The sequence below is a fragment of the Sus scrofa genome, chromosome 12, assembly GCF_000003025.6.
Source record: "Sus scrofa isolate TJ Tabasco breed Duroc chromosome 12, Sscrofa11.1, whole genome shotgun sequence".
Classification (NCBI taxonomy): Eukaryota; Metazoa; Chordata; class Mammalia; order Artiodactyla; family Suidae; genus Sus; species Sus scrofa.
In genome coordinates, this window is record NC_010454.4 from 34,578,672 (window position 1) to 34,606,659 (window position 27,988).

Here is a 27,988-nt window from a genome sequence, read left to right on the forward strand (position 1 = left end):
TCATCCCAGGTAGAGCGCAGCATGGGTTTTGTGAAAATAGACTTTATTATAATAAAATGTCTTTTTAAACAAATGCCCCCACCATTCCACACGCCTGGAGATCAAAGTGGGGGGCAGGCTTCCGTCAAACAATCTCCCACCACAGCCAACGAAACATGCAGAGACACTCACCCAGCCTGAGGGGGGGTGGTGAAGGGGCGAGGGGAAGGGGGGGCGGGGGAGAAGCCCCCCACCCCGCTCTGAACAGGGAATGTATGAAAATAGCTGCATAAATCTGTCCTCTTCCCCAGCCCCTGGTCTAAGGGAAAACGATGCAAAAGAGAAGTTGAATCGATGAGCAAAATAAGGCAAACCCAACTCCTGCTGTCTGCCCGCTGGCCCCCCGGGGTCTCGGGTCTCAGGCCAGGGGGGCGCCTGGCAGGTGGGGGGAGCACTATGGGGCGGGGTCAGGCCCGCTTTGGCATGGCCTTTCTCCTTCCCGGGCCTTGCGGTGGGAGCGAGATGGAGGAAGCTGGGCGGAGGCACTGAGTATGTACATATATACACGGCTCTGCCCCCGGCCCCCTCGGGGGTGGGGGACGCAGCAGAATCCAGTGCAAACTTTCCTTCGGGGAGGGAAGACATGATCGGGATGGCCGATGCCGTCCGAGGGGAGCAGGTCCCTTTCTCCCCGGGATCCCCGGGCCAGGTGCGTGGAGGCCACGAAGGGACTAGCAGAGCGTGGTGGATGCCAGCGGAGGTAGGTGAACCAGGAGTCACGAGTCCCACGTCCAGGCCTGGCTCTGGGTCAGAGATGCTCAGCCCCGCAGGGGCCGACGCCCTCCCTCGGGCTGGGGCTCAGGTGCCCCTCCTGTAAGAGGGAGATGCGCGCCCAGAGGATCCATCCTTAAGGGCTCATCCAGCTGTAACTTTCACCGAGTCTGATTCCCATCCAAGGGCCACAGGGCTCACTTGGGAGACAAGCGTCCAGGGCCTGCCCCATGCGGCCAGGACAGTGCACCCAGGGCCTGGGGCCCCCTCTGCCTGCCAGGGGTCGGGGGGGAGGCCCGCAGCATCACTCCTTCTTCTCAGAGCCCAGTTTCCTGAGGAGCTGCTTCCCCTTGGAGAGGAGACCCCACATCTTCTTGCTCGGGCCCTGTAGCACCCCTAGTTCAATCCTGGGGAAGCGGCCAGGGCCAGGAGCACAGGGCCAGCCTGGGGTTGCCGCCGGGGGCCCTTGTATTGAGCCCGCCCCGTCCTGGAATGTGAGATAAAAGGGGCAAGGTCAGGGCCCACCCTCTCACCCCAATCTGACTCCTTTGCCCCCACCACGTCAGGAGCCTGCAGCCCACCCCCCCCACCCCGGGTCACAGAACCACTATCCAGAACCAGAGCTCACCACCCGGCCAGGGCCCCACACAGAGCTCAGAGAGGTGAACGGGCGATGAAACTGATGGAGCACTGAGATGGGAGTCCTAAGGGACAGACACGGAGTCTCAGTTCTGCTTCTGTTCGCTTGGACCAGGGCAAGCCCCGCCCCCTCACGTTCGGGTCTCCATACAGGACGTTGGGCTGACAGAGCTCACGAGCCCTTGGCCTTGATCCTCAGGATGGGTGCTCTGACTCCCCTGTGTCATCTTCTCCCAAACAAAGGGAGAGCAAGGACAGGGACACTGGATGGAGCCCTATGCTCCAGGGAAGGTGGTTCCTGCACCACCTCAGAGACGGGAGGAGTGCGCCATGATGCTGGGCCCCAGGGCCTTCAGGGGGGCAGAGCTAGTGCCCACCCCACAGGGAAGAGATTGGGATTCTTCCTTGAATGGCCCCTGAGAGGCCCTGGAGACCAGAGGGGACTCACCATCAGCCAGCACTCAGCCCCCACCACAAGCTCTGGAGGTCGCCCCCCACCCCTAGTGCCTTGCTGAATCACCTCCTAGTCCTATTTGCCACCAGGAGCGGCTCCCTCTGCCATGGACCCACCCAGACCATGCTATTCATGGCCTAAGAACAGGGGCTGGGCAAACAAGGGAGCCACCAGGAAGTCCCCCGCTCCACTGAATTCCCACATGCCCTCTGTGACCTCCTGTGCCTGGTAGAGCCCAGTCAGGTCTTGCCAGCCTGTGTGTTCTCCACCCCTCACCTCCCACTCCCTTCCTCAAGCCCCTGCTTCCACCAGAGCCTGGTGGCATGCTGGCAGAGCCAGTCCCAGAGCCCAGACCAGAGGCAGGTGCTGGGTGCCCAGCCTGGGGCCCACCCCCACCTAAAGCCCTGGTGATGGGGCACAGCCTGCCCTCAAAGAGGTCTGCTGGCACCAGGAGTCCCTGCCAACCAGCCAAGGCTGACAGCTGGCCGGGGTGGGGGCTGGAAGGTCCCAGGCCCTTCTTATTCTCTCCCAGGGCTCCCTGGAGGATGGGGTTGCTGGGGAAACATTATCTCTGAGCCCCAGAGATGAGTGGTTTGGGGTGATCTATGGATTCCAACGATTTAAGCCACCCCTTTCATTCCCCCCAGCAGAGAAAATGGAGAGTTGGACGCCAAACCATGCATCTGATCCCTTAACAGGTCATGATACAGGGGACGATGGTGAGGGAGGCTATTATTACTGGTGGCGCTGCAGAGTCATCCTTCTGTCACCAATAATAATCACGATATTATAACACTATAGGCATATAGTATCATAATACACTGATGAGCCATAATACAGATGTCACATAATATTCTATAAGCAGCACGTGCTATAGAATAGGAGGAATCATCTAATATGGAACATTATACACTAAGATGACATGTACTCCTGTGGCAGCTGGCACTGCCCAGAGTGAGGCAAGGGGAAGGACTAATCTCCCTCCTCTGTCCCCTGGAAGAAGGTGGAAAAGCCGGGTCAGCTCAGTGTCCGAGACAAAGGAGCACTGTCTGATTACAGGGACACAAGGAGTCAGGTGACATGGACATAGGGGGGTCAGTCCCCACTTACATGTCGCTCTCTCTACATATATCTATCTCCATCTAGCACTGGACTCTTCTCCTCCTCGTTCTCTGAAGAACAGGGAACAAAGAGAGGAGAGGGGTTATGGACAGACGGCGCGCTCTCCACCCAGTCACCAGGTCACAAGGGCTGGTCCTGCTTTGCACAGCCCCTGCCTTTGGAACAACTGCAGAAGGAGGCCCAGCGGGGGCCTGGCCCCCTCGCCCTCTCCCTGTCCTGGGGGCCTGGAGCTTAAATGTACTCCACCCACTCAGGAAGCTCTGCTTGCTGGGCATCTGGCATTTTTTTTTTTTTTTTTTTTTTTTTTTAAGGACGCACTCGCAGCATATGGAGGTTCCCAGGCTAGGGGGTGAATCAGAGCTGTGGCTGCCAGCCTACACCACAGCCACAGCCATAGCCACACCAGATCCGAGCCGCGTCTGCGACCTACACCACAGCTCATGGCAACGCCAGATCCTTAACCTACTGAGCAAGGCCAGGGATCGAACCCGCAACCTCATGGGTCCCAGCTGGATTCATTTCCGCTGAGCCATGATGGGAACTCCTGGGCATTTGGCTTTAAAAGGCACCTGGGAGACAGGGAGATGCAGCAGGGGGGAGGGCTGCTAGAGGGGTGGGAGGCTCAGGGTCCTTTCCCACAGCTCAGCTGCACTGGCCTCACCCCTCAGCTGCACTGGCCTGGGGTGTGGTCAGCTGGGTCAGATGAGCTGGGGATCAAGGCCTCGGCCTCACCCCACTGGGGGGTGGGGGGAACAGGGACAGAGCCACCCTGGCTGGGCTCCCCCCGGCAGTAGCTCGCAGAGCCACCCTGGCTGGGCTCCCCCTGGCAGTAGCTCGCAGCTCCACCCTGGGCACAGGGCATACCTGGATCCCAGCCCACTGCACCCCTCCTGCAACGCCATCCTGTCCCCCCCACCACACCAGTGGCATAGAGACCAAACTGCTGAGCTGGGAGCCCAGGGCCTCACTGACCTGACCCTCGGCCTGGAGTGTCCCGGGCTCCCTGTCTGAGCCTCCCGTCTCAGGCCCCGGGCCCTCCAGGAAGTTGGATGGAACCAGGCCCTGCTGTCCATTCAGTTCCCCCTGGGGAGGAGATGCTGGTGAGACTGAGACCGGGAGAGCCCTCAGCCCCCCCCCCTTGACCCTGAAGCCTGGGTGGAATAGCCTGGGCTCAATGTCACTGTCATGGTCCATTCCTCCAGGCTCCCATCAGGAACCCTCGCTTATGCCCCCTCCCCAGCTCAGGGAGAGCCCTCTTGGGCCCACCCCCACCCCAAGTTCTCACATAGTAGAAACCATCATCGTCCATGTCCCCAAACACAGTGATGACGTCGCCCGCCCGGAAGGGCAGCTCTGCCTAAGGAGAGACCAAGAGGCAGGTGTCAGCTTGGGGAGGCCCTGCCACCTGCCCCCTTCCCAACTGGGCTCTCTGAGCGGGTCCTCACCTCCACGTCCATGTTGGGGGAGCTCTCCCGGGGGTTGTAGTCAAATGCAGCCACCATGGAGCGGGGAGCTTTCAGGCGGCAGAGGAGACCAGCTGGGGGGGGCTGGAGGGGGAGGGGCAGAAGACTCAGGACTTTCTCTCTGGACACCCCTCTCCCCCGGCCCCTGCTATCCTCCACACTGGAGGCCTGCTGACCCCCACTCATCACCTCTACACTAGCTGTAGCCCCCCTGGGGGGGCAGCCAGCGGGGCTACCCCCCAACCTCCCCTGCACAAGGCTGAGCAAGGCCTTCCGACTCCGCTGCCCAGAGAATCTGCCTGTAAGCCCCGCCCTCTTGGGTGGGGGGCGGAGGAACAGTGCAGGGCAGGCAGGATGCTCAGCCTCCCACAAGGGATGCAGGAGAAGGACATTCAGAGAGCACATCAGCCCAGCCCTTTGGTTTTCACAGCGAACCAAGGCCCAGAAAGGGTGGATGACTTGCTCCAGGTTGCACAGCATTTATAGTCAGGGACTTTTAGGAACAGAGGTCCCAGCAAACCACTTAGAACGCACCCCCGTTAGAATGAAGCTCCCCACGGAGGGGTGGCTGTGGGTGAAGATCCAACTCCCTTCACCTGCTCAAGACTCACACGCGCCTCCCCAGAGAGCCCAGCACCCACCTCGCAACCTCACAGGCCCCTGAGGGAGAAAGTCTCACTCACCTTTCTTGGAGCGGCGAGGCTTGGGGGGAGGCCCAGCTGTGCGGGCTGTGGTGTACACAAAGGTACCGTTCCCTGGTCCAGAAAGGCAAGCAGATGTTACAGAGCCACCCAAGCGGGGGAGAGAGATGGGACAGTGACTCCAGAGTCCCCTCCCTGGGCTGCACCAGGGTTTCCGTGCTGAAATCTCTAAAGGGGAATTCTTCTCCCACCCCCGACCTCCAGGATCCAAAATACACAGCCCGTGCCCTCTGCAGCAGACCCCCACTCCGTGTGGCAGGCTCACTGCTCTGGCTGCACCAGCCCGGGTCTCTGAAGGCCCCAGTGGCTCTGCCAGGCTCTGGATCAATGACACGCCTCAGACTCTCCAGACATACAAATTGCTTTGGGGGTGGGGGTTGGGGTTGAGGTGGCCTGGGGTGGTGGGAGGTGAGGGACAGGAGCAGGTCATACCTGAACCCTCAAGGAGAGCATCTGGGGACAAGTAACCCCGCTGGAGCAGCTGCTGTCTCCCTGCAGGACTGTCCACAGCCACCTCGGCCACCATGTTGCAGGGGATGTAGCCCGTCCGGCCGCCACCTTCACCCCGATAGAAGCCATCGGCATCCTTGTCCCCAAACACCTGGGGGTGAGGAGGACCAGCGGTCTCAGGAGGCCAGTTCAGCTTGCTCCCTACGCCCCAGGCGCAGGCCCCCAGCACTATACTTGGGACCAGAGAAGAATGCTCGACATTTTGCGGGACAGGACATAGGAGGAAACGGCCGAGAATGAGGATCTGAGAGATGAGAAAAACGGCCCTTTCCATTTTCCACATGATCTTTATCCACGATCGACGCATCCATTCCCCCAGGCCACCCCAAGCTAGGGCTCCCTGAGCTCAGGGCAATAGCCAAAAGCCTTCAATGTTTTGCCTTTTACTGGTGGCATGATAAAAACTGTATTTTTTTTTTTCCGGTTGGGTTTTGTTTGTTTGTTTGTTTTTCTTTTTCGGGCCACACATGCAGCATATGGAAGTTCATGGGCCAGGGGTCAAATCCGAGCTGCAGCTGCCGGCCTACGCCATAGCCACAGCCACGCCAGGTCTGAGCTGCATCTGTGACCTGTGCTGCAGCTTGTGGCAATGCCAGATCCTTAACCCACTGAACAAGGCCAGGGACTGAACCCACATCTTCATGGATACTAGACAGGTTCTTAACCCGCTGAGCCACAACGGGAACTCCCATAATGTTAACAGCAGCAGTTATCATGCTGTGCTTTGTGCCAGGCAGTTTCAGCGCGCTACGGGTATTGAATCATTTAATTTTGAAAACAACCCTGGGACACTAACATTATCTCTATTTTATCCATGACGTCAGAGAATTCAGATCATCTATTCAAGGTTACCTGCTAGAAGGGGCAGAGTCAGGCCCAACCCACATCATCTGGCTCTAGAAGCTATGGTCTCACCCATGGGTGGCTAGGATACCTCCACTGTGGGAAAGAAGAGAAGAAGGAGGCCCCAGGAGTTCCTGTCATGGCGCAGTGGTTAACAAATCCGACTAGGAACCATGAGGTTGCGGGTTGATCCCTGCCTTGCTCAGTGGGTTAAGGATCCGGCGTTGCCCTGAGCTGTGGTGTAGGTTGCAGACACAGCTTGGATCCCACATTGCTGTGGCTGTGGTGTAGGCCGGTGGCTATAGCTCCGATTTGACCCCTAGCCTGGGAACCTCCATATGCCACAGGAGCGGCCCTAGAAAAGGCAGAAACAAACAACAACAACAAAAAAGAAGGAGGCCCCAACAGGGAGGCAGCCACCTTGAGGATCTGGCCCTCCTGGAAGGGCAGCTCCTCTTCCCCAGCATCGGGGTTGGGAGACATTGACACGGGGTCATAGTCAAACAGAGCCACGAAGAGCCTGACGGGTAGGTCCTGGTAAGCCAGCGCTTCTTCTGGAGGGCTCCTCAGAGGTGCTGTGGGAGAGACCAGGGGCAATGAGCTCTGGCCAAGGGGGCAGGAAAGCCCCCTCAGCCTAGCCCAGGACCCCGGCATCAGGGGCTTACCCAGCTCTGTGGAGCCTGGTCTGGGGGCCCGGCCCCCACTCCATGGGGGGCCCCTCCGCCCAGAGCCGTCCTGCCCTCTGGACTCCCCGCTCTCTGCTGCCTGCAAAGAGAAGGCCACAGATGGCAGGAGTGACACACCATTCCTCTGGCGGGCACCTCGGCAGGGGCAGGACCCTGCAAGCGCACCCCCAGCTCTGCCCCATCAGCGTAAGCGGCACAGCGGAGCAGGGACACACATTCCTCTCCTGGAGCTGTGGCCCAACCTCACTGGAGACATCAGACACCCCCATGGGAGGAGGAAGCACAGGAAGGGAGGCCCCGGCTCCAGCCACCTTAGATGAGGGCAGTAGAGGGACTAAGGTTAGATCTTAGACTTGGCCGAGGAGCATGAGAGGAGGGCCTCTTCCCAGCGTCGGGGTGGAGTGATGCTGGACATGACAGTCAGTGTCCTGAAGATGTAACTAGCTAAGCGGAGGAAAGGCCATCCTGCCCAAAGGCGGGGGGCTGGCGGGCGGCAATTGGCGACTCATGGCCACAGAACACTGTGCATCCCGGTTTCAACTGGCAGAAGCAGCAAAGCAGTGGAATGTGGGTGGGAAGAGGCAGGTGAGGGAGCCCAGAGGCCCAGCCCCACCTCTGCTGATGGAGGCGGCAGCGTGGAATGGGAGCAGCTGGTGGGCAGCAAGCAGGGCCACCAGGCGGCAGCAGGCAGGAAGCTGCCCAGGGCGGGGAGAGGGCACGGACCCGGGAAGGTGACTCCTTGGCTCTGCCTGTTGCACTGCGGCCTCTCCGCTCTGGCTCCCCTTTGTCCCAGGCTGGGAGGCGTGGGTAGGGGTTGGGCCCTGAATTGGCCTTCTGAGGCCCCCTGGGCCTTCCCGGGGGCGCTGTGCCCCAGGCCTCCCCATCTCCGAGGTAGCAGGAGCTGGTGCTGCTGATGCCCCCGCCGCCCGTCTCCTGCTCGTCCTCAGAGTCATATTCAATGCTGATTTCCAAGCACTTGGGGGAGAGGCAGCTGGCCAGGCCTGATTCCGGGGCCCGGCCACGGGGGCACCTCCTCGAAGGGGCCGAGCGCCCTCTCCCACCTGCCTCTGGTCCAGCCCTGCTGCCCTCGCCCACAGGAGGGCCGCCCCTCTCCCGAGCTGGGCCCGGTCGTCCAGAGGCCTGGGACCCGCCATTGCTGAGAAGTCGGCTGCAATGTTCACGGGGATCTGGGGACCGCCTGCGGTTCGCGGGCTTCTCAGGGGACCCACTTCCTTTTCTCCAGTTGCTTCCACCAGCTAGTCCAGGCAGGTCCTCCAGGCGGTCCCCAGCCCTGGGGGGCTCCGGAGACAAGGGACACAGGCCAGATCCTCGGGGCCGACTGCTGTCACAGCCCAGCGCCAGCAATGCAGGCTCCGGCGGGCCGGGGTCTCGAGAAGAACAGCCTGCCCCTGGCCTCTCCTTCTCCTCCTCCTCCTCGTCCTCCTCCTCCTCCGCCTCCTCCTCCTCGTCCTCCTCCTCCTCCTCCTCCTCCTCAGGGATGCTGAAGAGCTTCTTGCCGCAGAACTGCTGGAGGGGCAGCTCCAGGATCTGCTCCAAGATCTCCTCGTCGCTGTCAGCCTCACAGAAGGGGTCAGGCTGGGGCTGGGGAGGGGGGAGGGCGGCAGGGAAGAGAGGTCCGTGGGAAAAGGACAGAGTTGCGACCTTTGCCCTCAAAGGAGGGCAGGGCTTTCAGGTAACCCATAGCCCTTCCTCAGTTTCCCTCCAAGAGGAAGGACCAGAGAGGGAGGCTGGCCCAAAGCCGCACAGCATGTCCAGGGCAGAGCCTGAAGAAGAATCAGGGAACACACCCAAGATCAGGCTGCATGGATTCGGGGAGCCCCTGAGGGGCAGAAGCATCAGGGAGCAGGCGGTGCCTAGAAGAGCAAGGAGGCCTCCCACACCCTCCACGGAAGCTCCCCATACGAGGCTCTCTGATGCCCAGGGTGCTGTGTTTGGTGGGTTTGAACAGAAGCGACAGAAAAGAGTGCCTCGTCTTCCCCTTTCTTTCCAGGAAGGTAGAGGCCAAGCCTGAGCCACTTTCTATCCGCTGCTCAACACAGGGCCCAGGCCACATGCCTAGAGGATTGCTGGCACTCGGTGGCAGCTGGAGTTAGCTGCTGACATGTGGGGTAGAGGCCCCCAGAACCTGAGGTCTAGGGCCCACCGGCCCCTCCTCACCCCGTTACCTTGGCTGCATTCTCCCTGCACTTGTTGCCAGCAACCTGCTTCTGGAAGGAGCAAGTCCTGACGCCCAGCTCCTCTTCTTCCTCCTCCTCTTCCTCCTGGATGTCTGACAGATCTGAGGTACGGCCGTGGTCCACAAGGGAGTTCCCCAGACGCACCCCGAGCTCTGCTGGGTCCTCCCGCTGCAAGAGGGGAGACCAAGGAGGAGAGAGGGGAGGTCAGGGAGAGGTGGCAGGATCAGCCACGGCCAGAATGCACGGGTTCCCTTGGCAGAGGGTGAGGGTCATGCCCATGTGGAGGGGGTGAGGGAGGTTGCATAATGCGGGGTGGGGACAGAGAAGGATGGTAGCCCCAAAGGAAAGAAATTGGGAAGATAAAGTGACAAGGAAGCAGCCAGAGACACAGCACAGACCAGAGCCAGAGCAGAGCACTGAATGAGCAGAGGAAGCCACCCAATTTGGGGGAGCTGAGGCAGGGAGGAGGACCTCGATTCCTGGAGGTGGCCCAGGGTGTCCCCAGCCCCGTACCTCAACCCTGGGCCTCAGCCCGGACCCCGGGTCTCCTCCGCGGCAGACCTCAGCACCGGGCAGCCTCTGGGCCAGTGAATTCTGGGTGCCGCCGGGTGCCGGGCGGGCCTCTCCTGCGGTCCGCTCAGCCTCCTCCTTGACCAGGGAGGAGGCTGCAGGGCCAGGAACTCGCTCTCCCAAGGTTGGCTCGCCGGCTTGCCCGTCGCCTGAGGCACCCAGCACAGCGGGCCCAGCTTCCTCCTGGAATGGCAGGCACTGAGGCAGGCCCCCAGCCTCAGCCCCCTCTCCCCACCTCCACCTGTTCCCCGCCCCCAGCAGGGTACCTGGGAGCCAGGTGCTGGGGGCTCCTCTTGGGTTCCTTTTGGTGTCTCTCTGGAAGGGCTTGCTGGGGGGCCCCCGGGGGGGTCTTGAGTTCCATGGGGAGCAGGGCACCGGAGGGGAGAGCTGGGGTCTGCAGGCCCCGGGGAGGCTGAAGCAAGAGGTGATCTGGCCTCCGGGCCCGGCCTGGGTGAGGGGCAGGAGACCCTGGCTGGCAAGCAGGCCCTCGCCAGGGCCGGGGCGATGGGAGCTGGGATGGAGTCGGCCGACTCGCCGTGGGCTGACATGGTGCGCACGGCCACCTCGCGGCACTCCTGCAGCAGCTGCAGCTGGGACAACTCCACCAGCACGCTGCCTGCTGTGGGGGAGGCCACCTCCATGACCTGCAGGGTGGAGGGGGACACAGGACAGGAAAGGGAGGCTGAGATGACCAAGAGCCAGGATGCCACAACATCAAGGGCGACTGGCATGATACCAGGTGCTGGGCTGAGCTCTGGGCATGCCCTTAGCTCATCGAAGCCTCTTGGCCACGTGGCTTCAGGGGTGCAACGGTTTTCGAATCCCAGGCCCCTGCTATCAAAGCCCATCCCCTTAACCAATCTGCTACCCAAATGCCAGGGGCCAGGCAGCTCTGTGCCCAGCTAGGGAGACTAGGCCTCTGAGCGTGGCGAGAAGAGACCCCCCTGTCCTGCCTCCAGGATACGGGTGGGCAGAGTCCCCAGGCCGTACCTTCTGCCCATCAGCATAAATGGCATAGCCGGTGACCCGCACGCCGTTGGAGGTACCAGCCGCATCGATTGTTACCGGGAGCCAGCTGATGATCAAGATTCCCGGGGAGGGCCCCGGCTCAATCTGTACATCCAGGGGGGCGTCGGGTGGGCCTGGGGAAAGGGGCACAAGACCCATTAATGCGTTGCCTGAGATAACAGCCCACTTTGCCTTTTCCCTAAAAATGCAAGCAGCAACAGCCCCCCCTCCCCCCACTCGCCATCCGGCCTGACCTTCTGGGTGTTACACACTCCAGGTGCCCCCAGGGCCACTTACCTGCTGGGAGTGTGGTGAACTGCAAAGTGGCAGTCCGCTGCTCTGGCCTCTCCCAGCCGGGTTCCCAGGACCCTCGAGGTGGGAGCTGAGCCTCCACTCGGACCTGATAGAGTGTACCAGGCCGCAGGTGGCAGAAGGTGGCCCAGTAGGTGCTGGGGCGGGCAGAGGGACACTCTTCCCCATTGAGGTAGATGGCATGGGCCAAGTTGCTATTGCCGGGCACCCAGGTGATCTCAGCAGATGTGGCTGTCAGGCGATGGACTCGCAGCTGGCTAGGGACCACCCCGGCCCGGGCCCCCAACACCAAGCAACAGCGCAGAGGGTCCGAGCGGCCCCGACTGGTCAGGGCCTGCACAGAGACACGGAACGGCCCCGCCCGCGGGTCCAGGTTGTCAAGCACAGCCGTGGGGGGCGCCCCGGGCCCCAGGGCCTGCCGCAGCTCCCCATTCACACAGACGTGGTAGCCTCGCAGCGCCACGTGCTCAGGAGGTGGCTCCCAGGCCAGCACCACGCTGTGGGCCAGCTGCTTAAGGATGGCCAGGCAGCGGGGGTAAGGCACCGCAGGGGGCTCCCCCAGGCCCTCGGGCGGGGGGCTCAGACTGAGCTCGTCCCCTGCAGCCTCTTCCTCTGGTCTGGGCTGGCTGCGGCCCCCGCTGCTCTGGTCCCCGCCACCGCTGCTGCTGCTGCTGCCACCCCCGCCGCCGCTCAGGAAACTGAGTTCGGGGCCTGAGCTGTGGGACAGATCGGCCAGCTCTGGAGGGAGGGCGGTCAGGAGGTCGTCGTCGGACACACGCTCTACAAAATTGGAAGGGACCAGGCCCCTCCGGCCGTCCATGAGCTCCCCTGGCAGAGGGAGGGGCAGGGGAGGGGCAGGCAGAGAGGAGGGAGAGAGAAACCAGTCCAATAAATGCGTTTCAGCCATGGTTAGCAGGTGACCATAAGCCTTTGGTTCAGCTCGACATTAACCTGTCAGCGCTTTTGAAAGGCAAGAGCAGTCAAGATCTGGATTAGGGAGTGATCATTAATTTTCATAGGTGTGATAACAGTATTGTGGTTCTATAGGACTTCAACATATGCGGTTCTTAAATAAATGTGGTTCTATAGGTCTTAAATTTTATTTTATTTCATTTATTTATTTATTTGTCTTTTTGCCTTTTCTAGGGCTGCTTCCCACAGCATATGGAGGTTCCCAGGCTAGGGGTCCAATCTAAGCTATAGCTGCTGGCCTACGCCAGAGCCACAGCAATGCAGGATCCGAGCCGCATCTTCGACCTACACCACAGCTCACGGCAACGCCAGATCCTTAACCCACTGAGCAAGGCTAGGGATCGAACCCACAACCTCATGGTTCCTAGTCGGATTCATTAACCACTGAGCCACAATGGGAACTCCTATAGGTCTTAAATTTTAATATGCAGGTGAATCACCTGGAGATTTTCTAAAATGCAGGTTCTAACTCGGCTCGGCATGAGTGGAGCTAAGATTTTACATTTCTGACAAGGTCCCAGGTGATGCGGATGTTGCAAGGATGTAAGAAAATGTTCGTTTTTCTCAGGTGTTGCATAAACACCCAGATATTTTATGTCTGGGTAAAATATTTGTCTACAACTTGCTTTTAAATTCATTTATTGGAGTTCCCATCGTGGCTCAGCGGTTACAAACCTGACTAGTATCCATGCGGATGAGGGTTCGATCCCTGGCCTTGCTCAGTGGGTTAAGGATCTGGTCTTGCCATGAGCTACGGTGTAGGTTGCAGATGCGGCTCGGATCCCGCGTTGCCGTGGCTGTGGTGTAGGCCAGCAGCTGCAGCTCCAATTCGACCCCTAGCCTGGGAACGTCCATATGCTGCAGATGCAGCCCTAAAAAGTCAAAAAGAAAAAATTTTTTCTTGCTTCTCTCTTTTAACCTACCTATGGAAAAAACAACTATGGCAAGATGTTAACAATTGTTGAATCTATGTGGCCAGTACATAGGTGTTTGTTGTACTCTTCTTTAATTTTTCTGGATGTTTGAAAACTGTCTCATTACACAGGCCTGAGGAGTAAGGACAGAGGCGCCCCTCGACTTCCCTGTATAGAAAACAGACACCCTCAAAGGAAGAGGGAAGTCTCCTCCGGTCAAGGTAAGGGAAGGAATCTTTAGCAACAAAAGATGTACCTGCCTGAGAAAAAGAGTCCCCTGTGGTTCTAAAGGGAGGGCAACCCACGACATACCTGGATCTAGGAGCATGACAGACAGTCCAGACAGAGACCAAAGCTAAGTTCTGTTACCTTGTGCCAGTCCCCCCAACAGGTGGCAATAAGAGTAATTTTTTTGGGGGGGACTTTTCTAGGGCCCACCCCGGCACACGGAGGTTCCCAGGCTGGGGGTCTAATTGGAGCTGTAGCCATTGGCCTACACCACAGCCACAGCAATGAAGGATCCAAGCCGTGTCTGCAACCTACGCCGCAGCTCAGGGCAACGCCGGATCCTTAACCCACTGAACAAGGCCAGGGATCGAACCTGCAACCTCATGGTTCCTAGTCGGATTGTTAACCACTGAGCCACGATGGGAATTCCAATAAGAGTATTATAAAACATTTGTTGGAGTTCCCATTGTGGCTCAGTGGTAATGAACCCGACTAGTATCCATGAGGATGGGGGTTTGATCCGTGGCCTCACTCAGTGGGTTAAGGATCCGGCATTGCCGTGAGCTGTGGTGTAGGTCGCAGACGTGGCTTGGTTCTGGTGTGGCTATGGCATAGACTGGTGGCTATGGCTCTGATCTGACCCCTAGCCTGGGAATTTCCATATGTTCTGATTTGACTCCTAGCCTGGGAACTTCCATATGCTGTGGGTGAGGCCCTAAAAAGAGGGGAAGAAATTTGTTGTTGTTTGTGAGTGTCAAGGAACAAAGAAATGGGACACACAGCCTGTCACATCACAGCTAACTGGGACAAGGAAAATGATTCCCAAGGAACAGCTAAGCTGGCAGCAGGTGTACTTTATTGGGAGAAAGGGGGAGCAACGACCAGGCCTTAGGGCAGAAGGTGGGTAAAGACAGGCCTGGGCTGCAAGAGGGCATGAGTTTCCCCAGCAGCCTCTCTCTCTGCTTATAGGAAGGAAAAAAAGGGGAGGGGGGAAACTCGAAGAAGAAACAAAAGAGACATTCAATAAACTAGATAATATAAGCACTGCAGTGGGTTAAAAGCTTCCCTCCCCAACATACGTCCACATCCTAAACCCTGGACCCTGTGAGTATGACTTTATTTGGGAAAAGCATCTTTGCAGGTGCAATTAAGTTAAGAAGCTTGAGATGAGATCATCCTGGATTATCGGGGTGGGTCCTAAATCCAATGACAAGTGTCCTTAGAAGAGACACACAGGGAGAAACACCAAGGGGGGAGGGGGAAGCAATGTGACTACAGATGTAGGGGTTGGGGTGATGCGGCCACAAGCAAGGAACACCTGGAGCTGCCAGGACTGAAAGGGACAAGGAACGGCATTGCCCCTGGAGCCTCCCCAGGGAGTGTGGCCCTGCCAACCCCTTGACTACAGACTTCCGGCCTCCAGAACTGGGAGAGGACGTTTCTGTGGTTTTTTTGTTTGTTTGTTTTGTTTTGTTTTTTGTCTTTTTGCTATTTCTTTGGGCCGCTCCCGCGGCATATGGAGGTTCCCAGGCTAGGGGTCCAGTCGGAGCTGTAGCCACCGGCCTACACAAGAGCCACAGCAACTCGGGATCCGAGCCGCATCTGCAACCTACACCACAGCTCACGGCAACGCCGGATCGTTAACCACTGAGGAAGGGCAGGGATCGAACCCGCAACCTCATGGCTCCTAGTCGGATTCGTTAACCACTGCGCCACGACGGGAACTCCGTCTCTGTGGTTTTGAGCCACCCAGTTGGTGGGAAGTTGTTAGGCAGTCCGAGGAAATTAGCATAAGCAGTCTCTCCGAGGGGTGCAATGCTGGCAGTAGGAACCATCATGCTAAGCAGATCTACAGCCCTGAAAGGCTGGTGCTGGGGCCTGGGCCAGGGTCAGTCTCAGGTTCCTGAAGAACGTGCCACTGAGGGCAGCCCAGGCAGGACCAGACAGGGATGAGGTGTCACTTAGCTAAAGTATCATGAGGAATAGGAACAGGGCATCCTACCCCCAGGTATCTTCATGCCTTTCAATCTACCCTAAGTGGCATAGTTCACATTCTAGTCACGTGTCGTTAGTTAATACTTATGTTTTGACTGCCCCCCCTCCCCCAAAAAGGCGTTGGTGTTCTGATTTTTTTCATTAAAAGAAAAAAAGCCAGAGTTCCCGCTGTGGCTCAGCAGTTAGCGAACCCGACTAGCATCCATGAGGACACGTGTTTGATCCCTGGCATTGCTCAGTGGGTTAAGGATCTGGTGTTGCCTTGAGCTGTGGTGCAGGTCGCAGACGCAACTCGGATCCCACGTTGCTGTGGCTGTGGCGTAGGCCGGCAGATGTAGCCCCGATTCGACCCCTAGCCTGGGAACTTCCATATGCCGTGGGGGAGGCCCTAAAAAAGAAAAACAAAGGGGAACGGACAGAATGAACCCTCCTACCTTCAAAGAAGCCATCCTCGTCCATGTTACCATAGATATAGATGTACTCGCCAGCGGTAAGTGGAAGCTCTGCCTCTGGGTTCTCATTGGGGCCCTCGAAGGGGTTGTAGCTGGGGGGGGATGGCACAGAGGAGGAAGACGGTGACATCCTGCCTCCGAATCCTGTCTCCCCTCCCCCGGCGCCCTTGCCCTCTATGGAGAGGTGGTCGTCCACCTTTAGCCAAACGGAGGACTCACTGCGCCCACCTACCGATGAGGTTAAGGCGACACGTCCAACCTGGATCCCTGCCCCAGCCCACCATCTCTGCACCTGGCCCCTCCCTCCCATACAAGCCAGATGCCCAGGGCATAGGGAGCAGGGGTGAGGGGCCCACCTGTAGCGCGCTAGGAAGACCTGGATCCTGGCTCCTCCCCCGCTGCCCTCGGGCAGTGCTGCTGGGAGCAGGGAGACTCCGTCTGCCTCCAGCTCCTCCACCTCACTGGCTGTGTCCACCTGGGGGCAGACAGAAAGGGCCAGTCCTCCCCAGGACTCAGGGCCAATAGCAAAGCCAGGGCCAGACACAGGAGGACCCGTTATTCGGAGAAGTTGAGCACATGCTGGATAAAGCCAGCGGCCAGGAGCCCCGATGTTTTCTAAATCAGCACCTGAGCCAGCAGGGCCTGGCCGACCGGGGATGCCCTGGGTGGAGGGAGTGGAGATAGTCCGGATCCCTCCCTGGGCCTGGCCTCTACTATACCAGCCCAGTAAATAAGACCACTTTCCCCATGACAGGGGGCCAGCCATACCAGGGGGGCATGGGTGTCCAATGACAGTTTGCCTCCTTAAGATAAAAATGCAGCAAAGTGCTCTGTCAGTAAAGAGCTGGAGGCGAGGAGGCAGAAGGGGCTAAGTCCCTGTGTGGAGCACACAGAGGGTGCAAACAGGAGCATCCAAAGCCGGCACCACCGTGCTATCCCACAAGGGGGCAGTAGACACCAGGACTGGGCTGGGTTCTACCACTTTCTACAACCTTGGACAGCAGAGTTGCCCCTGATCTGCCTGCCTTCCCCCCTCCCACTGTCTGGGGTTTGGGAGGTTGAGAGAGGGAGGAAGTGATCAGAAAAGTTGTGAATGATACCAAAGAACTTGGTAATAATAATAGCAGCCATATGTTAAGCATCTACTGTGTGTCCCACAATTGGCGGGGGGGGGGGTAGGGGGAACTGTCCTATTTTTTTATGTAATCCTCACAACAACCTTAACGAAGCAGGTTTATTAGCTCAAAATCCAGACGAGGAAACCGAAGCTCAGAAAGAGTCAGCGGTTTGTGTAAGACAAAGCTGGGATCTGAATCCCGGAACCTGTGCTCCTTCTCACACCACCTGCTTCGGCTACAGACACTCTCATGAACGGCCTCATTATGTGGATCCTGGCGCCAAAGTGTCTCCCTCCATCCAGCCCAGGACTCCGGGGCCTCTCTGGGCCCCAGAGGGGTGGGGCCGGGCAGCCCCGAGGGAGGGCTTGCAGGCAGGCCCTGGAGAGCAGGGACGGCCCCTCCTGTACCCCCTGTCCACCCAGAGGAATCCACAGACCCCTCTCTCCCTGGGCCTGGCCCCACTTGGGACCCCCCTCAACAGGAGCCAGTGCACAGCCAACTCCTGGGGACTCCAGAAGAGTGCCCCCCGCCTCGCTGCCCCGCCTTCCCCGAGGCAGAACCAGACCCCAGGTCCCGCCCCGGCACTGACCTCAGGCGTAGGGCATGACTTGGGGCTGTTGTGGATGGACTCGGAGCGAGAGGAGTTGGAGAGAGATTCTGCCTTCTTGGCCGTCCTTCGGGGGACCCCAGCAAGAGTGGCAGGGGCAGACTCGGAAGACTTTGGGGTGCAGTGCCCTGGGGAGCCTGGCGGGAGGTCAAAGTCTAAAGAGAAGATGACAGGTGGGCTTGAGGGCTGTGGCCTGAGGAAGGACCAGGGACCAAGGGTCCTCCTGGATCTAGAGGTCAGGCCCTCCGTGGCCAAGTTTCCTTCCAAGAAGGGAAACACGGGAAACTTACTAAGTGGAGGTGGAGGTGATTTACATGTATTATCTCACAGGATCCTCAGAGCAGCTCGATGAGGTGCTCGGACGCACCACTTAGGACACACGGCCCTCGGGGATCTAGCGGCAGCATCAACTGTTAAGTGAGTGGAGCCGGGACCACCACATCTGACTGATGGCTCTTCACCAGCCCATCCTGCCCGCTACCGACTCCTCGTGCCCACCTCCCGCCGTGACCACAGACATCTTGTTGGAGCGGGGCGAAGAGCAGCCCGAGATGCCTGGGCCAGACTCTGGGAGAGCCGCTCCCATGGGCTCGTCTTTTCCCCACCGGAGCCTGGTTCGAGCCAGACCTGGCTCTAACTTGCTGTGTGGCTCTGGGTCACCTACTCGCCTTTGCTGACCCTACACTGTGCTCTGTACAAAAGCCCCAAGCCTGGGGATTCCAGGCTGATGTCACTAGGTTCCACCTTACCTTTGAGGCCGGACCCCCGGCAGGGCTGGGGGGTGGAGCAGCAGCAGGGGGGCGGCGGGCGGTCCCCAAGAGTATTGCAGCCCAGGGCAGAAGTGAGCAGATCCAAGGGCCCCGGGTGCAGGCGGAAGGCCTGGAGCTCCTGCGCCAGGAGGCTGAAGCGCTCAGTCTGGCTACGGCACTGCTCCTCCAGCTCTCGAACCCGGACCTGGGCCAAGACCCACCATGAGCCCCCAAGCCCAGCAAAGCTGCCCGATCCAGCCCATGCCATCTCCCCACCACCCGACGCTAGGCTTCAGATCACATCTGCCCAGCTCTAGGCCTGGGCACCAGTCCTCAGCCTGGCTGCCCCATGGCCCTGAAGTGTGTGTGGCTGGCAGATAAAGACCTGGAGCTGTGGGGCTTCTTCACTCCCAACCCTGCCTCATGCAGCACAGGGTCAGGCCCCAGGCAGTGGCACTTCCTGCTGGTGGCTGCTTTCTAGGGGAGAAGGGGTCACCCCCACCCCCACTACAATAACACTTCAGGAGCTTTCTCGGCTCCTCGGCTTGTCAACCTCCCACAGTCACTGACCCAAATCCCTGCCCTCAGAGAAGTCCCCAGAGAGATCCCACACTGGAGCTAGGGACATCTTGGCGACAGGAGTGAGCCAATTCTCAAGAATTTTTCTCAGGTATCAGGAGAGGCCCCATCGAGGGGATCATAGCTTAGACTGGTGCTGAGCTTCCTCATGGGCTGAGCGACTAGGTTTCAGAGGCGAGAAGGCCTTGTGCCTGCCAGGTACAGTGGCAGGTCTGGGAGGCGGGGACGGCCCCCACGTCCTGTGGGAGTCCCAGCCCAGCTATGGCATCTCAGGTCTGCTGCCAATCACACCCCCCCTGTCGTTGGACATGAGAGTCGGAACCACTTGGACCTGAGGGAGGAGGTGCCGCTCAGCCAGCCTGGAGAGGTGCTGGGGAGGGGACCCCCCCAGGGAGGCGAGGGATCAGGAGGCTGTACCTGCATGGAATCCAGGGTAGACTGTGGCAGGAAAGGAAAGCACAGAGGGAAAGTTACAACCCTTACCCTGCGGGTCGTTTCCCAGAATGGGAGGGAGGGTGGGAGGGGGGGGACCAGGCGGACAGCCCACCAGCCCGTCAGCTCCCTGCACTAGTTAAGCAGGTGCTAAAAGGGAGGATAATTCTGGACAAAGGCAGCCTCTAAAGGTGGGTGGCGGAGGTCAGGGGGTGGGGGGGGGGCAATTGCTGCCACGAGACCTAGCTGTGCCCTTGCCTAAGAAATAGGCCAGTGGTGGAGGGGGTCCCCCCAGCTCTAGAGCATGTAAGGGCCTTTCTTTCAAGCCCACACCGCCCACGCCCACGCAGCCCGTGCCATCTCTCTCTGACCTCTCGGCCTTCCCCCCACGCTGGCAGAGCTGCGGCCGCCTCCAGGGACCCTACCTCCAGCAGCTGCACAGCCCCTTCATGTTCCCTCTTGGCTTCTGCCTGGGCCTACAGGTGGGAGGAGGCAAAATGCTGGAGAAGGACGAGGGATGGGGGTGGGATAGAGCCTGGCGGAAGGGAGGAGGGCAGGAAGAAGGGAGAGAAGAAAGAGGAGGAGGGGAGGGGAGGAGGGCGGGGGCCGGAGGGGGCTGAGGGCTCCGCCCCCTTGGGCCAGAAGGCGACAAGGTCAAGGAGAAGGGCCTGAAACTAACTGCTTCTCTCATCCTGGGACCTCCTCCCTCTGGTTTCCCTCCTATCTCTCTCTCTCTCTGTTTGTTTGGTTTTGGTTTTTTTTTTTTTTTTTTTGCTTTTTAGGACCACACCTGCAGCATATGGAAGTTCCCAGGCTAGGGGTCAAATCAGAGCTACAGCTGCCGGTCTGCACCAGAGCCACAGCAACGCGGGATCCCAGCCGCGTCTGCAACCTACACCACAGCTCACGGCCACACCGGATCCTTAACCCACTGAGCAAGGCCAGGGATCGAACCCGCAACCTCATGGATCCCAGTTGGGTTCGTTACTGCTGAGCCAGCATGGGAACTCTGTCTGTCTGTCTGTCTCTCTCTCTCTCTCGTTGCCTGCCCATCATCCGACCCTTCTGTATGTTAGGGTGCCACAGAGCTGGGCCTGCTTTTACTCTCTCCCAAAGGGTCCCATCTGGTCACACAGCCAGACACACTGAATACTCCAAAAGCAATCTCCAAGACCCCCTTCCCCATGACTCTCGACTCATGAATCCAGCTGTGGATGGACAGCTCCACTTTTAACACACAACCCAACCTTGGCCAAAACAGAACTCAGAACTCAGGATGCCCTGCCTTGCAGATCGGCTGCCCTTCATCCCTGACTCTGGGAGAGTGAAAAGCCCCGCCCACCATTTCATCAGCCAACGGGCGAAAGACCAGGGCCTCAGCTGTAACCTCAGAGCGAGTCCTGTCGACTCGTCCCCAAGATATATTTCGAATCTGTCCACTTGTTTCCACCTGTGTTGTCCCCACCCTAGTCCAGATGCCCTCTCGCACCTGGACCCCTGCAGCCACTTGACACCTGACTGCCCTGTTCCACGCCCACTCCTTTCTCCATTCTCCACAGTGCTGCCCATGAGATCCCCTGAAATGATGCATCAGATCATGCACCTCTCTGCTCGGGACCTTTCAACAGCTTCTAACCACTCAGAGAGCAGAGTATCCAAACTCTTCCCATGACCTTGAAGGCCTCCTGTGATCCGGCTCTTGTCCACCCCTGCCATTCTGTCCATCCTCATCCTACGGGGGGGGCCTCACTGATCAGAGTGCTGATGAGCTGGCTCTTTCTGGCCCTCGAGGTATCAGAGGCTTTCCTTGCCGACCTCTCTAAAGAGGCCCCTCGCTCCATCCCAACCACGCAGCGTCACGGCACCCTGTTCACTTTGCCCACTGCGTTCATCACTGACTGGGATCGTCTCACTCATGGATTGTGTATTTGCTGATGGACCTGGTCTTTGCCCCTCAGGGGCCCTCTAGTGCCTGGCACACAGTGGGGTCTCCGTAAGTGCCCGCTGGATGAGTGAGGATCAAGCTGGGGTCTGGCAGCCTACCACCCCTCCCCCACTCTGCCCCCCTACCCACCCCTGAGACCCTGCCCCCACCTGCTGCAGCCTCCGGACCTCCTCCTGTTTCTCCTGCAGGCTGAGGCGAGCCTGCTCATGCTCCACCTCCAGCTGCTGCCGCCGCTGGGCCACCTCCCGCATGTGCTGAAATGCAAGAGCCTGCATGAAGGCCGGAGCCCTGCTCTACTGTTTCTATGGAAGATCTAAGGTGAGGGAGTCTCAGACCCCATAGGCTCTGGATATTCTCTGCTAAAAAGGAAACTGAGGCTAGAGACGGAAAGGGGCCAGCGGCACCAGGACTTGGCCTTAGGACCCAGTGCCCCGTCAAGGGTGGACTCCACGGTTGGGCTTTCTCCCTGTGCCAGGAACCAACACCTTCCCCCCACGTACACACGGCCGCCTCACCTTCAGCACCTGCTCCAGGCTCTCCAGCTTGCTCTGCAGGCCCTGGCTCTTGAGAAGGGCCGAGTCCCTCTCCTGTGTCACCCCCAGGAGCTGCCCCCTCAACTCCGCATTCTCCCACTCCACCTGGAGAGGGGGGAGTGGCAGGGAGCTGAGTGTGTGAGCCTGGTCCCCCCAGCATCCTCACTGTGGCGGCAGCAGGGGCGAGGGGAGAGTCTGCCTCATCCTCTAGCCCAGGGAAGTGGTGCGGGGCCGGGGGAAGGGGGAGAAAGCCCCTTGCTTGGGGACCAGGCCCTAGCAGGACCTGGGCAGAGCCGCTACCTGCTCCTTCTCCGTGGCTCTCCCACTGAGCCGAGAGTTCTCCTCCACAAGGCGGGCATTCTCATTCCGGGCTTCCCTCAGCTGCAGTTCCTGAGAGACCAGAGGAGCTCTGGGGAGGGTCCCAGCGCCCCGACTCCTCCTCCCCACACAGAGGACCCCGCCCTCCCCCACCTGGAACCTGCAGTAGCCAGGAAAGGAGGCCCCTGCAGAAAGGGAGGGAGGGCACAGGGAGGCAGGGCTAAGGGGGAGCCCACCACTTGGCTGCCAAGCCCCAGGGCAGGAGGAGCAGGCCTCTGCGAGCCCCTCCAGAGCTCACCAGCTCCTCACATCGCCTCTGCTTTTTCCGGGCTTCCAGCTCTAGGCTCTCGCATTTCTTCCGCTTCTTGCTGAGCTCCGATTCCTGTGGGGTCAGCATGGAGCCCCTCTTGTGGGAAGGCAGCCACCCACAACGGATCTGCTCCAGCCCTTGACCTGGGACTTACCAGCTGCTGCACCCTCTGCTGTTTCTCTGGCTCCCCTAGGACCAAGGGTGGGTTTTCCACATCCTCCTGGGGCGTGGCCTGGAAATGCCCAGGGGCAGGGGGCTGGCACCTGAGAACAGGGCCTCAGGGCAGCCTGCCCCCAGCCCAGCCTGTCTCACAGTCAGCAAAGAGATCCCTGCCCACCCCCCCCCCCGGGGGGGGGACTGTTTGCCCACCCCATGCCATCACCTCCCACGGATGCGGAAGTGCAGAGGCTGCACCCCTGTGTCCTGCAGACACAGTGCTTTGAGATCCTGAGACCCATGTGTGCCCTGGGAGATGGGTCCCTTATCCAGGCCAAAGCTTTCCCTTTTTAGCTACCAGGCCTGCCCTGCACTCAATAACTGTCCCGGGTGTCCTTCAGTGACTGGCAGAGAACTAAGAGGCTGCCTGGGCCCCCAGGGATGCAGTGTCCCCAGAGCTAAGGGTTATGGATCCACCAAATCTGGGCTTGGCCTAGAGCCTAAAGACCCGTCAGAGCCTCCTCCCAGCTTCCCCCAAGCCCACTGGAACGCGTCCCAGTTATCCGTGCAAACTCTAGAGGTGGAGAGGTCTTGAAGGCCGATGCATCTCCCTCCCTGGGCCGGGCAGAAGGGTGAAATCTGAGCAAGAGGTACCCCACACCCTGAGGCCTGGTGGCTAGGAAGTCTCTTCCCCTTCCCCTCTGCCCAGAAGGAGGTGGATCTAGGTGCTGCCCAGTACAGAGGATGGAGAGAAGCCAGACCTCTAAGTTCTGGCGGTCCGGAGCCGGGTCCCTAGCCCTCGGGCCAGGGACCACCTAAGCCCAGCGCCCAGTGAGGGTCGCCCATACCTGCAGACGGGGTGGACACCGCCGCCCCTGGGTGGCCGGGCCTGGCCTGGCGGACCAGGCGGGCGCTGAAGGGGGCGTCCCCGCGCTGCGGCGGCGGCGGCGGCGGCGCGAGGCGGAGGCGCGGGCTGGGCCCCGGGCGGCTGCCAGGGCAACCGGGGATTTGCTGCCGGGCCGTACCACTGGCGGCGCGGCGGGGGCGGCCGGACCGGCCCGCGGGCTGCGGGGCTGCGGAGGGTGGACCCCGAGCCCCCTGGGCGCAGTGCAGGTACGACTGGCCGGATGGGGACAGTCCCCCAGCCCTCGCAGTGCCCACGCCACCGCTGCGTCCTCAGGGCTCTGAGCGCGGTGCAGGCGGTGATCCCCGAGCCGCTCCCACCCCCATCTCCATACACCTGCCCTTGCGCCGGTGCTCACCTCTCCCGGGGCCCCGGGGGCGGGCGCCCCTCCTCTGGCCGGGGCTGCGGGGCCCGGGGGCCGGGGCGGTGGGGGAGGCTCCCTCTGGTTGCGGAGGGCGATTTGCCTCTGCAGCCGCAGCACCTCCCGCTGGGATTCGCGCAGCAGCCGGTCGAAGTCCCGCACGTGGAGCCACTGGGGGCCCTCCTAGAGTCGAGGGACAAGGAGAGGAGTCGGGCCTAAACCCTGCCCGCCGCCCCACGCCATCCCCAGCAGAGGCCGCCTTCCGCCTGGGTAGAGGGGCTTTGGGGAGCGGGAACGTGCACACCCTCCCATGCATACATGCCTGGTCATAGGTGCATGCGTACACAGCCACATGCTTCCGCTAGCCTGTGTGCAAACATTCCCAGGAACTCGTTTACTGGGCACTCACGGTGTGCCCGGCACTGTGCTAAATGCCTTGTGAACATCTCTTCACACCAGCGTGAGCTATGTGTGGATTCGTACAGCCAGACCTACCGGCAGGCAGCCTGAAGCCAGGAGCCCAGAAATTCCCAGGTCTGGGACTCATGGCTCCACCCCCTTCGGTTCAGGCTCCTTCTCCCCGCTCCCACCTGGGCCGTTGCCAGGGGAACCTACTCCCCAGCAACCTCCGCCTTCTCGCTTCATTTGCATCTCATTAACATCTCGTCCACATCCCACACTGCCAAGCAGGCGGCCCTGTGTAGGGCTGAGCTGGAAGGGGTGACCGGGACCTCCTCGCACCTTGCCGACCAGCGTGAGCCTGGCCTGCAGCTCCCTGCACTCCCGCTGCAAGGCAGCAATCTGCTTGTCCTTGGCCAGCAGGGCGCTGGCTGTCTCACTGAGGTCCCGGGCTCGTTGACGGGCCAGGGCCTTCCGGCATAACTCCAAGCTGGCCCCTGGACTGGGCATGGGAGCACTCACCTGGCCAGAGGAGGGGTAAGGCCAATGGTCATCTGAGGGCTGGGACACTTCTCCCACTTCTCAGCTCCTCCCAAAGGAGGGGTTAGAACGAAAGCCTAGAAGTGTGGCCTTCAGCTTCCACCCTGTGTCTGGATCTACCCTGGCTCTACTCTCAGCCTCACTTGACCCCATCCCAGCAATCCCGGAGCAGGAGTGAAAGAGTTAACTCCCCATCCTAGTTTCAGCCCAAAGGATGCTGCTAATTGAGGGCTGCCACGGTGATGGGTCTTCATCCCTGCCCCCCACCAGCTCTGCACCCAGAGATGAGCTCAGCGGGAGGCTGCAGCCAGCACCAACACGTGGTAATCCAGAATCCTGCTCCCTGCCTGCTCAGGAACTCCCCGCCCAGCCCTTCCCTCCCTCCTGTTAGTTCCAGAAACCCTCAGCCTCCTAGTCTGGCTGGCGTTTGCCCTTGCTGCACCTCAGCCCCTGGAATCCTGCTTTCCTAGGTGCCAAGAGTCCTACGTGCTCAGAGTCCTTGGCTTCCAAGCCCTGCTCCCTCAGGCCCAGCCCTGGTGCCCCTCTTCCCTGGTCGCCCAGCCTCCATCAGTGGCCTCCCATCCTCACCACCCTCAGGTTAGTCTCCTGCAGCTTCCGGGCTCTCTCCTCCAGGCGCTTGGCAATGACCGCCAGCTCGGCGTTCTTCCGCTTCAGCCTCCGCACCTTCTCCTCTGTCTCGGGGAAGCTGCTCTTCCTCTGACAAGGGGTCAGCCAGAATTGGGGCATATGGGAAGCACACACTACCCCCGCCCCCCGCCCCCCACTGCCCAGACCCGATCCTAACAGCTCAGTCCTGGGCTCACAGTGAGGTCCTCAGCCACTCTAGGTAGGGCTTCACCCTCTCTGGGTCTGGGGGTCATGTTGGCCCCGTGTAGCTGCCACTTGGAGGGATGTTCATGGAATGGCGAAGGCTGGGATGTCTGAGTCGGCTTCCCTCCCAGCTCCAACCACGACCCAGGAGTCACTTTCCAAGCCTCACCAGCATCTGGTTCTCCTCCTTAAGGATGGCACAGCGCTGCTGCAGCTCCCCCACTGCCCTCAGCAGCTCCAGGTTGGGCTGGTCCCCAAAGCCCATTTTCAGCTTGCCCTGGCATGGGAAAGGACAGGAGCCTCGGGAATTCCCCCCCCCGACCCCATGGGGATCAGAGCCTCATAGGGATGCGGTTCCCTCTCCACAGCCCAAGGAGACCTGGAGACTGCAAGGTTCTCCCTCACGTCCCAGGCCTTCAGAGGGGAGCACGAGAGGCCCAGGAGAAGGGGCCGTTTCGTCCTCCCTGTTGACACTGGCACCCCGCAACTCTGGGACCCTCTGCTAGTCCCCCGTGTTTTCCATCCCTGCCCTCCTTCCCTTCTTGGGAAAGGCCAGCTCGAGCTCCCATCCTCACCCCTCCAGGCTCCTCATGGCCACCTGAGTCCCCCAAAGTCCTGGTCCCTCCATCATCTACAGGAGCCACTCATACCCACCCCAAACCTTGTCCTCCCTGGCTCAGCTGAGCCCCCTCCCCTGAATCTGCTTCTTCTTCTGGACTCTGATTCCACCATATACCTCTGCCCACCCCCAGGATCCTGCAGCCCCCAAGGACAGAGACTTGTCGAGAAGACGGACAGACACAGACAGACAGACAGACTGTCAGAGATTCACAGAGGGAGGGGGAAGGCAGAGGATTCGAGGTAGAGAAGCAGAGAGGCAGAAGGACAGACAGATGGCCAAAAAAAAAAAAAAAAAAATGGAGCCACTGAGATTCCTGCCCAAAGGAGGGAGGACAGACAGGCACAGAGATGGACCCACAGACAGAGACAGGAGAAGAGAGGTAGACAGCGAAGTTGCAAATCATGGCCAAGCTGGAGGGCATGGTGAGAGCCCCCAGTGCGCAGACCCCCACCGTCCACTTCCCTTACCTTAGGGGAAGCCTCCAGCTCCTCGTCCTCCAGCCTCTGGCAGCTGGGTCTGGACCCCAAGGCTCCAGGCCCCGAGCTAGGCAGCCCAGTTTCTGTTCTTCTGGGCTCAATGCCCCCCACAGCCCCAGGGCTTCGGGCTCCCTCAGGCTCAGGGCTCTCCTCAGGCCTCAGTTCTCCCACATGCAGAGCTGCCGGAGTATCGGCCATGCTTGGGGATGCACCTCCGGGTTCGCCCCCCTGGCCTGGAGTCCAGCTCTGCCAGGCGGGCAGTGCCCATGGCTCCATGTTTCTGGGGTCCCCCGGCCGCGGGAGGGGTGTCAGTTGCTCCATGGTTCTGCCAAGGGGCCCCAGGACCCAGGCCAGGGGACATCACCCAGCCGGGTGGAGGGGCTGGCGAGGGTCCTGCCAGGCCAGAGCCTTTCTTTTCTGAGCTCTGGGCTTCACCGAACATCCATCCGAGGCTGGCTGAGTTCTTCCTCATCCACAAAGGAGGCTGCAGGAGTCTGGGCTGCCAGAGCCGGAGCTGGGGTATGCGAGCTGTGTTTGCTGTTGCTGTGGCTGCGTGTGTGTGTGAGTGTGTGGAGGAGCAAGGGTGTCCCCGTGGGGGTGGGGAGGATGTGCAAAGGCCACCAACAGCAGTGCCCGGGTGAGGGTGTCCGTGTGTCTCCAGGTCTGTCTGTGCCGGTCAGTGCTGCCGTGTGTGTGTGTGTGTGTGTGTGTGTGTGTGTTTGGCAGATGGATGCCCCCGCTTGTGTTGGGGGTAGTGGTTCTGCGTGTCACTGTCTGTGCCTGTTTCGGAGTTACCAGTTGTTTCTGTGTGTGTGTGGGGGGGTGTCTATATTGCAGGGCTGTGGCAGTGGGTGATGCTGTCACTGGTTGTATCTGAGTATCTCAATGCTGCTGTGTGCATCATCGCTGTCATTGTGTGTCCATCAGCGTCTGTGAGTCTGGCCATCTATCAGGAGCCCTCAGCCTGGCTAGGGTCCACAGGAGCTGCCGGGGATGGTCCCCAAAGGTCGGCTGTGGTCCTTTATCTCCTACTCCTCTCTCCGCTGCTGCTCGCCAGCTTGCTGGGTGGCTGGGCTGGTCCTAAGGAGGCCTGGGTCGGTGGGCTGCTTGCCTCATAGTCTCTGTCCCTTCTGGCCTCAGCTCTGGGGACTGCAGGGGTCCCTTACAGTCCCGGAGCCCCGAGATGGTGGGCGCGGAGGAGGGCTGAGCCTCAGAATAGGGGGGTGAGCAGGGGAGAGCCAGTCCTCCCCTCCCCTCCCCCTCCCCTCCCGCCCACCAATAGGAAGTCGGC

At 60.1% G+C, this 27,988-nt stretch overlaps 1 protein-coding gene across 5 annotated transcripts; it reads right to left on the reverse strand.

Moving 5' to 3' along the window:
• Positions 27-27,952, reverse strand: TSPOAP1 (TSPO associated protein 1). 5 transcript variants are annotated; one of them, XM_021067273.1, is made up of 32 exons: positions 26,689-27,950; positions 25,769-25,876; positions 25,357-25,485; positions 24,571-24,750; positions 23,827-24,012; positions 22,563-22,640; positions 22,397-22,480; positions 22,081-22,170; positions 21,763-21,885; positions 21,397-21,501; positions 19,728-19,778; positions 19,288-19,308; positions 18,292-18,496; positions 17,525-17,697; positions 16,174-16,292; positions 15,800-15,909; positions 11,242-12,084; positions 10,927-11,078; positions 10,203-10,580; positions 9,880-10,119; positions 9,355-9,534; positions 7,892-8,770; positions 7,148-7,247; positions 6,903-7,057; positions 5,562-5,730; positions 5,112-5,183; positions 4,673-4,710; positions 4,411-4,512; positions 4,251-4,322; positions 3,938-4,048; positions 2,954-3,015; positions 27-1,237 (listed from the first exon to the last, which is right to left on the reverse strand). In XM_021067273.1, exons 1-31 carry the CDS (start codon positions 27,016-27,018, stop codon positions 2,986-2,988), a joined length of 5,613 nt encoding a protein of 1,870 aa, XP_020922932.1. In that variant the 5' UTR covers positions 27,019-27,950; the 3' UTR covers positions 27-1,237; positions 2,954-2,985. The 5 variants fall into 5 exon arrangements, 1 of the variants encoding a protein (XP_020922932.1); XR_002337199.1 differs by lacking the exon at positions 4,673-4,710 and having other exon boundaries at positions 7,782-8,770; positions 26,689-27,952; XR_002337196.1 differs by lacking the exon at positions 4,673-4,710 and having other exon boundaries at positions 26,689-27,949.